The following is a 10,117-nucleotide window of genomic DNA, read 5'->3' as shown; positions in this document are numbered from 1 at the left end:
AGCTGTGTATATCTGTACAGTATGTATGTTTGTTTCCAAACTTCTTAACTCTTCCAGGGGGTGCTTGGTAGTATTCGGAGTTGCAAGTCGGCGCTGGTTAATAGATACATTACAGGCAGTTATCTTCCACAAGAGAACCATGATGGTGAGCGGGAAACACATTTCTCTTGTTATACTATGTTATCCTTCATGAATCTCTGACATAATCCTGACCTCTGCGTGACCTCTCTCTGTCATTGTCAGGTGGGAGGTATAAGAAGGAGGTGCTGGTCGATGGACAGAGTCAACTGTTACTGATCAGAGAGGAGACAGGGCCTCCTGATGCACAGGTGTTTGTGTGTGTGTGTGTGTGTATGTGTGTGTGTGTGTGTGTGTGTGTGTGTGTGTGTGTGTGTGTGTGTGTATGCGCCTGTGTGTGTGTGTGTGTGTGTGTGCGCACGCGTGTGCGTGTGCGTGTGTGTGGACGTGCATGGACTTCAAACTAATTGCACATTTCTTAGGGGGGAATCTTGTCAATGTTCATGTCATTTTTCGTCATCCTCAAGCCAATGCAATGCTGATCTTCTGTCTTGCACTATTCTCTTCTCTTCCGCTCTCCAGTTCAGCAGCTGGGTGGATGCAGTCGTCCTGGTGTTCAGTCTGGAGAACGAAACCAGTTTCCAGGAGGTGTACCAGCTCTTTAGCCAGCTCAACACACACCGTAGCACAGCCGAACTCCCACTGATAGTGGTAGGGACCCAAGGTAAGGGAGTCAGTCAGGGAGGCATGAATGGAAGTCAACAAGAAGATGAAGCACTGTATGTACGGCTCTTATGACAGATGGATCACAATACTTTCAGATTGCAGATTAGATTGGGGAGAATATACTACATATACTACTCTCAAATGATGCCCTGTTCTACCAGCCAAAAGAAGTGCACTGAAGAGGGAATAGGGTTTCATTTGAGTTTGAATCTTCATCTTAGAATCTCCTGAGGAATCTCCTGAATGTCCCTGTTCTCTTCCTGTAGACAAGATCAGCAGTACCAACCCGCGTGTGATTGAGGACCTCCGTGCCAGGCAGCTGTGTGTTGATGTGCGCCACTCTGTGTTCTACGAGACCTGTGCCACCTACGGCCTCAACGTGGACCGGGTCTTTGCTGAGGGTCTGTCCACACTGAGATGAAGCATGGGTGTTCGTGTTACATTGGCATTGTTTCAACACAATGAAGGATCTCTTGTAGTAAATATGTAAAGAGTTGAGCGGTTTAGGGACAGTTCTTATTCAACAATTCTACAATTTAAAAAAACTACTCTTGAATTGAACTACTATTGAACTACTACTACTACTCTTGAATTGACAGCCATTAAAAGACACCACTTGGTCAGTTGTTTGAGATTCATTGCTGAAATGACCCCCCTTACAATACAATTATACCTTGGTTATTCGCTATTAGTGCTGCTGTCTCACTGGCAATGCTCTTTTCCCCTCAGCTTCCCAGAGGATAGTCACACAGAGGAAGCAATCTGCCCTCCTGGCCTCCTGCAAGTCTCTCCCCAACTCCCCTAGTCACTCGGGGGGTTCCACCCCAGGGTCAGCATCCTTCCCTGGCCAGGTAATATGCTACACACTGGCCATCTCTGTCTTCTCTCCAGCGGTCACCCTAGGAGATACCCTGTTGTGCAAGTGTATGAATTGAGAGGAAGGACAGACAAAACCAACTGTCAGCTTTCTGTTCGATTCTCATTTCTGTGTTTCAATTCATTCATCCTCCCCATTCTCTTGTCCACTGTCTGTCTGTGTCTACCACTCTCTGTGTTTGTCATCTCTCCCTCTCTCCCCCTGTCTGTTTGTCCCTCCACCCCCTCTCAGGCCAGTAATGGAGGACATAGTAGTGACTACCCCTCCTCACTGCCCTCCACCCCTGTGGTCAGCCACAGAGAGCTGCGGGGCGGTGCTGGGGGGGGAGAGGGGGGCGGCAGTGTTACGTCAGGGTCCCTGAGAAATGTCCCGAACCGACGGCCCTCCCTGTTCAAGGTCAGTTGTCCACGCTCTCTCTCTCTCTCTCTCTCTCTCTCTCTCTCTCCCTCCCTTTCTCTCTCTCTCTCTCTCTCTCTCTCTCTCTCCCTCTCTCTCTCTGTCTCTGTCTCTGTCTCACCCTTCTCTTTTTTCCTTCTTGTTACTCAGTAATCAGAGGCTTAACAACCCACAGACAAGGTACAGTCTAACTGTGATTGATAGGAATCTGGCGTAAAATGTCTCAATTCATTCAATTCTCCCAGCAAGCTGATTGTAAAAGATAAAATGCAGATAAGAAATAGTGGTCGGCTCCCCCAATGTTCCTATTTTTTCAACAACAGACTGCAGAGTTTGGGCTTTCCTTTAACTTCACATTGTCTTTCATCTCACCTCATGGTGTCATCATCTCTGTCTGTCTGTCTGTCTGTCTGTCTGTCTGTCTGTCTGTCTGTCTGTCTGTCTGTCTGTCACAATCTTCTCTCTAACACACTCATAATCTGTATTCTCCTAGAACCGACGAGGCAGTGACTGTGAGAAGAGGGGTGTTGACCCCAAAGGCGACGTGGCCAGTGTACGCCCCACTCCTATCAAACAGGTCAGTGTGATGCAGGGGGAGCCTGGTGGAGGTAACACATGCATTACAATGAGCCTGTCCTCCGATTTTCTACCTCCACCAGCCTCCACTGGTGTGATGTCATCCACACTGGACACATTCAGGGGACCACCACACTCTCTGGGAGTCACATGCTCAATGACTAGACTGGATCCATTGTATCTGTATGTGAAGAGTAGGAGCAGATGCGGTACAGTGTACTCAATAGCCTTTTCTCAATTGTTAGGAGCACGACTCCTCGTGTCCTCTTCTCCGATCCTCCACTCGCGTCCTACCGAAAACCCATTGGAGGAGAAGATCAAGGTTCCTCCTCTTAGATATTCTCCTCCAATGCTGACGACTTCGAGTGGAGGAAGGAGGAGAGGACCACGCCAGGAGTCGCGTTACTAACAATTGACAAAAGGCTCATGATTCAATGGCGTTGTGGCCCCTTTGTTTGTGACAGAGCATCCTATGGAAGCGGAGTGGGAGCTCGCTGAACAAGGAGTGGAAGAAGAAGTGTGTCACACTGTCCAACAATGGCACTCTGTCTTATCACTCCAGCATCAATGTAAGTCACACCACCTGCTTCTGTACCACATGACCACCCAGGATATGGCACTACACTTGGCTAGCTTGACTTCTAGTTCTAATGACAACACTGTATCTTGAACCAAAATACACAGCAAACCTGCCATTGGTTCATGTTTGGCAAAGTTTTTTGATGGCTAACGCTATGCATTCATTCATTTAACGACGTGCAGTGTATCTTGGATATGATTGTAGTTTAATCAGTTTGACTGGGTTGTTTTCACTCTCAGGACTACAAGCAGGGTGCTCATGGGAAAGAGATTGACCTGCTGCGCGTCACTGTGAAGGTGCCGGGGAAACGGCCACCCAGGGCGGTCACTCCGGCTGGTCCTGCCCCTGGCCTCAACGGGGTGGTCAAGGACATGGTGCCCACTGAGACTGTCAGTACAGGTAAGCTGTTCATTGACACAGCAGCAACAGTGGAAATAAAGCAGTGTGTGCACTGTTCATACAGTAGTTAAGTAATTAAAACTCTTTGTTTCTCTTTCTACCGGTCTGTCTGTCTGTCTGTCTGTCTGTCTGTCTGTCTGTCTGTCTGTCTCTCTCTCTCTCTCTCTCTCTCTCTCTCTCTCTCTCTCTCTCTCTCTCTCTCTCTTTCTCTCAAAGCTTCCTCATTGTTGTCACCCAGCCTTCTGTCTGTTGATGAAAGGACTGTGGCAGTATCCCCTCAGGGAGACAGAGGGGTCCAACGCTGTCCCTCCTCACTGTCTAACAAGGCACACAGTGTCGGTATGTTCCATTCTTATCCATAATGATCTTTGGAGCATAATGGTCACTGGGACATGATAGGAGTAGTACAGTAAAGGGTTGATGTTGACAATAGAGGATGGTGTAATATATAATATATGCCATTTAGCTGATGCTTTCATCCAAAGCGACTTACATTGCAGTGAGTGCGTAGATTTTGCAGTATATATGGTCCCAGCGGGAATCAAACCTGCAACCTTAGTGTTGTTAACACCATGCTCTACCAACTGAGCCACAGAGGACGCATGGTGTATAATTTCGATGTAGTGAGGGTTTTATTTATCCTTGTCCACCCATACTAGATGCCATTGAAGGGGTGACCAAAGACCAGGGTCAGTCCTCTCCCCTGATTGATCGAAAGAAGAACAGGAAAAAGAAGAGCATGAGCCAGAAGGGTGAAGCAGCCATTGGACAGGCTGAAGGTAAGCTTCCAGTCAAATTAAACAACTTTGTCAAAATCATATTTTCTGAGATATTTTTCACTGTTAAAGGAATATGATTCCATAAATATCACAAACATCCCAGCGTTTTAACAGAGAAAGAAATCGAATATGATCTTATTTCTTTTTACTTGATCTTTCTCTTCAATATAGAATACTGTCATTTCACTTCTCACTTCTCCTGATGTATTCTCCACAGCTTTTACTTAAATTCTCTTTTTTTTCCTCTTTCTCTTTCTCTTTCTCTTTTCCTCTTTCTCTTTCTCTCTCCTGCTTCCCTGGGCTAATCTCTTGCTCTGCAGCCAAGCGCAAAATGTGGAAATTAAAGAGCTTTGGTAGCTTGAGAAACATTAATAAGACAGGTAACTACAGCAGAAACTACAGGAACAGGAATAGTGAGGACAGAGCTGAGTCACAGAATCTACCTGTGTCTGTTTACATGCCTGTCTGTCTGTCTGTCTGTCTGTCTGTCTGTATGCCTTTCTGTCTGATGCATCACACATTTAGATTAAACAGTGATTTGTTATTCTCATAGTTTGTTTTCTTTTTCTCCTTTATTTTTTTTAATTTTTTTTTTTACTGAGAATGCTTCTTTCCTTTACCCTTTTCCACCTTAATGCATGCACTTACCTATTTTCTGTCCTATGTTTAACAAGAGTTGTCATTCAAAAACAACTGATCTTAGCCAATGGCATATTCAACAGTGTTTGTTGTGTTTAAATGCTTGCCTCCAACCTGTCTTTGCAGAGGAGGAGAATGCAGACTTTATTATTGTCTCAAGCTCAGGACAGACATGGCACTTTGAGGCCCCGAGCATGGAGGAGAGAGATGCCTGGGTTCAGGCTATAGAGAGCCAGATCCTAGCCAGTCTGCAGTCATGTGCCAGTGGCAGAAACAAGGCAAGTTCCAGAATGCACCTGGGAAGCACCTGTGGATACATATTGTAGAAATAAAATAGGCCAGAGGTATTTCAATTGATTTCACTTTTTGTGTGTGTGTGTGTGTGTGTGTGTGTGTGTGTGTGTGTGTGTGTGTGTGTGTGTGTGTGCGTGCGTGCTTGTGTTTCATAGGCACGAAGGAGCAGCCAGAGTGAGGCAGTAGCCTTACAGGGTATCCGCAATGCCAAGGGAAACAACCTCTGTGTAGACTGTGAAGCACCAAGTAAGATTCTACAGAAGTTTTCCCTCTTCCATATCTCCATCTGTACCTCTTGTCAAGGACCCATTATAAACTTGTGTTTGATGTATCCTATCATCTCCCGGGTCCACCCTTGAACTAAATCCTTGAAAAGGAGCTAAAAATGTGTAATTATTGATGAGGTAGGTTATAAGTAGCCTCTGTCCTCTAGTGTGAAATCAATCCCTCTGCTCTGCTCTGGTGTGCCTGTTCTCCAGCCCCCACTTGGGCCAGCCTCAACCTGGGAGCACTGATCTGCATCGAGTGCTCAGGGATCCACCGTAACTTGGGGACGCACCTGTCACGTGTCCGCTCGCTGGACCTGGACGACTGGCCTCGCGAGCTCACGCAGGTCCTGGCTGCCATCGGCAACCACATGGCCAACAGCATCTGGGAGAGCTGCACCCAGGGCAGACACAAACCTACGCCAAACTCCACACGGTGAGGAGCACAGGTCCACAAGGAGACATCAGTCATAACTCTTATATGGCCTCAGTCAAAAATAGCCATGGGGAATACAGTATGTGCATGCTTTTAAGTTGTTTCATGATAGAGCCATTAGATTACGATACAGATATGGAGGCAGAAATCGGAGGACGGGCTCATTGAAATATCAAACACCATTCCTCATTCCATTCCTTGCATTGCAATGAGCCCATCCTCAGGTTTCTGCCCCCACCAGCCAAAAACATTATTCTGACTTTGACTAGTAGATGTTGCAATACATCAGATGGCATGGCAAATATGTTGTCACATCAACCCCTCTTGATCCATGCCAGGTTGCTATAGTAACATGCTTTGGTCTCTCATCTATGTGACTTTGTGTGTGTGTGTGTGTGTGTGTGTGTGTGTGTGTGTGTGTGTGTGTGTGTGTGTGTGTGTGTGTGTGTGTGTGTGTGTGTGTGTGAGTGTGTGTGTGTGAGTGTGTGTGTGTGTGTGTGTGTGTGTGTGTGTGTGTGTGTGTGTGTGTGTGTGTGTGTGTGTGTGTGTGTGTGTGTGTATATCTCTGCATCTGTATCTGTGTCTCAGGGAGGAGAGGGAGTCGTGGATTCGTGCCAAGTATGAACAGCGGATGTTTGTGGCTCCCCTGCCATCCTCGGGGAAGGGCACAGTTGGGGAAGCTAGTGTCTCTGTGCGGCTGCTCTCTGCAGTGATGGAGAGAGACCTGCCCCAGCTCCTGCTGCTCCTCGCCCACAGCACCAAGGAGCAGATCAACGGCCAGCCCGTGCCAGCGGGGGCACCCTCACAGTCACGCAGCGCCCTGCATGCAGCCTGTCAGCTGGGAGACGTGGTCATGACTCAGCTGCTAGTCTGGGTAAGTCTGTCTGGAGAAGTCTGTCTGTTGTCTGTCTGGAGAAGTAATGCTGTACAAAAACTTTTCAGACTCAAATCTATTCAAAGTAAATATGTACACAGTATGTACCAGTTATTGAATGCTTCTTTCTGGTAATGTTATCAGTATTCCAGAATTGTATGTGAATGGTAAAATGATTCAATCTCTCCCTGCAGTATGGAAGTGATGTGACAGCCAGGGATCCCCAAGGCCTGACTGCCCTGACACTGGCCAGAAAGACTGGGAGCAAAGAGTGCGCTGACATTCTGCTGCAACATGGCTGTCCCAATGAAGTCTCCCCCACTTGTGCTACACCTAATCTCTCCCGCAGATCTAGCACTGCCAGCCTGGGTGGCTCCAATTCCAGAAGAGGGGTTTCATAGCTTTGAGTGGGTATGCTTGCACACAAGGACTAGTGGAAAGGTGTAAGATGCAGATAACCATGGATGCAGTGTTGACTGTGGGGAGGGCGGCTACATCGAAAATCACAGAGTATATAAAGAGAATATTCTCTGAAAAAACATATCAAACAATTAAAAAGCAATATCTATTCAATCTGTTGACAGTAAATAGGCCTACACTGTATTGCTGAAATTGTATTTGTTCTTGAGTCTCATTTTGGTCTTAGGCAGAATGAATTACTTGTATGGATGAATACTGTATAGTCAAAAGTTACATGTCCATGGTCACTTCAGATAGATGAGCTGATAGCTCAATGCTTCACTCTTTCTTGATTGATAAGAAGTGCAATAATCAAATAATTCCTATAGAATAAATACAGTGCCATGTGTAAGTAATGCGACAGTTTAGGATCTCCAAAAGTTTTTATTTGAAATCAAACAGTCAATATGATGTTAAAGTATACTGTAGACAGTCAGCTTTTATTTAAGGGTATTTTTTATGTATATATGTTGGTTTCACCATTCAGAAATGGCAACACTTTGTATACATAGTCCCCCTATTTCAGGGCACCAAAAGTAATGGGATGGATTCATATAATGTCCAAATTAAGCACTCATGTTCAGTATTTGGTCGACAATCTTTTGCATGCAATAACTGCCTGAAGTCTGCGACTTCACCCCATCAGACGCTGGGTATCTTCTCTGGCAGTGCTCTGCCAGGCCTGTACTGCAGCCATCTTCAGTTGTTGTTTGTTTTTAGGTATTTTTGCCAAACATAAAATTAAATGCATGTTCAATTGGATTTAAATCTGAAGTTTGACTTGGTCAGTTAAGAACTTAGTTGCTATAGCAGTATGTTTTGGGTCCTTGTTTTACTGTATGATGAAGCGACCATCCAATGAATTTGGAGGCATTTGCTTGTACTCGGGCAGACAAGATATTTCTGTACACATCAGAATACATTCTGTTACCCACCCTACTTTTTAGCAAACTGTAACCTGACCATCCTTTTTGAGGATAACTAGGGTTTGCACCTTTCAGTTAATCCTCTGTAGTTTGACTGGTGATGTATTCTGCGGATGGTAGTCTCTGACACATTCACGCCTACCTCCTGGAGAGTGTTCCTGATCTGTGGGACAGTTGTTTTGGGGTTTTTCTTAATTGAGCATTCTTCGGCCATCCACTGTAGAAGTCTTAGTTGGCCTACCAGCCTGTTTGCGATTGTTGAGCTCATTAGTGCTTTTTTTCTTTTTAATGGTGTTCCAAACTGTTGATATTGGCAAACCTAATAATGGCTTCCTTGACTTTCATTGACACCTCTTTGGTCCTTATGTTGACTGATACCAATAGCAGACTCCAAAGGCAAACACAAACCCTAGAATCAATACAATACAAGACATTGAAAGCTCTCTTATGCCTGCACAAATGATGTGACGGAACACACCTGACTGACCAGAAACCCCTGTCAAGCCAATTGTCCCAATAGGGGGACTATGTATAAAGTGTGTTGTCATTTCCAAATGGTGAAACCAATATTATTCACAAATACCCTCAAATAAAAGCTCAGAATATGTACTTCAACATCATAGTAATTGTTTAATTTGAAATCAAAACTTAGAGCAAAAAGAGCAATTATTCACTGTCCTATTACTTACGCTGGGCACTGTAGATAGCAAATAGAATAGCAAAAGTAAATACACATTTATAAGACCTCTGGGATTTGATACTGAAAGTAAAGAGGAAGAACTGTGATGGTTGAACAACGAGCAGCAAATACTGTCTGAGTGGATTAAGGGGGAGTTTTTTTGTCTCCCATTTTACTTGTTGTGACTACCAAAACAGTTACTTTTCTTAGATTTACAATAGAGTATGAACATCATGTAATTTATAATCATGTGCCGGTTGCTATACGATGTACTGACAAACCATTAGTAAATAGTATTGTTTACTGTACTATGGATGCTCTCAGATCACAAGTCCTATTTAGATTAGAAAGTTGATGATGTCTTCAAATGTTACTCAAATAAACTGTACTGGTCTGTTTATCTTTTTACAATACTGTAAAGTGTACTACACTGTACTTGTATGTCTGTTTGAACTTCTGGGACTTGTTTGTAACCGTACAGGGTAAAACTTACTATTCAAAAACAGGTTTTCATTTTCGGGTACTTTTTTTTTTTTTTTCAAAGACTAAACTTTAAATGTTTTCTAAATGTTTTCTTAAAATTCACTATTTTGATTGACAACAAGATTCATTGTCTTCATGAACAATTTGCTAATTTAATCTGCATTGTGAAGGCTGCACAGAACTGCAGTTGTACAGAAATCTTAATGAAAGATAAGAGGCTAAAACAAAAGATTTCATTTGACAATAAAACCACATATTTATTTATTGTGCAGGTGCGTCAGGGCTCAGAGGGTTGTGACAGACCCCTATCTCCACCAAATCAATTTTGAGCTGCAGGAGCCTTTAGCACAATTTTGTTGGTTTTGTATCTTTATGTTATATTTGATTTTTATGTGGTACTGTAAAGAATTTACCTGAATAAAATAACTTTTTTTGTTTGTCTGTGGCCTTCTTGCTCCTGCCCTACAAGGCTACAACATGCACTTTTTTATTTTTATTCCTGAACATGCAACAGTTGTAGCTATTATTTACATTCATTTAGGGTATGGCAGTTATATTATATGGCTTCTTTATAATGAGTACATACAATATACATGACAGGTCTACTGTAAGGTACATCAAACAAACAATTCTGGCTACTGCATCATCCAGACTTCCAGACATACATCCAGACACAGAGGGGCGATAAGCCAAACATCTGGCCAGTCTGT

General features: G+C 44.1%; 1 protein-coding gene across 1 annotated transcript in view; it reads left to right on the top strand.

The window, feature by feature from the left end:
• The window catches only part of agap2 (ArfGAP with GTPase domain, ankyrin repeat and PH domain 2), a 13,898-nt gene extending 4,054 nt beyond the window's left edge, over nucleotides 1–9,844 (top strand). The window contains exons 3-19 of the mRNA XM_083675502.1: nucleotides 58–145; nucleotides 244–329; nucleotides 601–742; nucleotides 1,011–1,145; nucleotides 1,474–1,595; nucleotides 1,853–2,017; nucleotides 2,511–2,594; nucleotides 3,058–3,162; nucleotides 3,413–3,572; nucleotides 3,789–3,911; nucleotides 4,232–4,351; nucleotides 4,672–4,731; nucleotides 5,117–5,268; nucleotides 5,440–5,530; nucleotides 5,764–5,986; nucleotides 6,575–6,860; nucleotides 7,055–9,844. Coding sequence (XP_083531628.1) covers nucleotides 58–145; nucleotides 244–329; nucleotides 601–742; nucleotides 1,011–1,145; nucleotides 1,474–1,595; nucleotides 1,853–2,017; nucleotides 2,511–2,594; nucleotides 3,058–3,162; nucleotides 3,413–3,572; nucleotides 3,789–3,911; nucleotides 4,232–4,351; nucleotides 4,672–4,731; nucleotides 5,117–5,268; nucleotides 5,440–5,530; nucleotides 5,764–5,986; nucleotides 6,575–6,860; nucleotides 7,055–7,261 — 2,349 coding nt within the window. The 3' untranslated portion in view covers nucleotides 7,262–9,844. The remainder of the gene's footprint in view (nucleotides 1–57; nucleotides 146–243; nucleotides 330–600; nucleotides 743–1,010; nucleotides 1,146–1,473; nucleotides 1,596–1,852; nucleotides 2,018–2,510; nucleotides 2,595–3,057; nucleotides 3,163–3,412; nucleotides 3,573–3,788; nucleotides 3,912–4,231; nucleotides 4,352–4,671; nucleotides 4,732–5,116; nucleotides 5,269–5,439; nucleotides 5,531–5,763; nucleotides 5,987–6,574; nucleotides 6,861–7,054) is intronic.
• Nucleotides 9,845–10,117: the final 273 nt, after the last annotated feature.

Source organism: Argentina silus (genome assembly GCF_951799395.1).
Source record: "Argentina silus genome assembly, chromosome: 8".
NCBI lineage: Eukaryota > Metazoa > Chordata > Actinopteri > Argentiniformes > Argentinidae > Argentina > Argentina silus.
The sequence above is the reverse complement of the archived record's forward strand: the minus strand, read 5'-3'. Positions and strand labels throughout refer to the sequence as shown.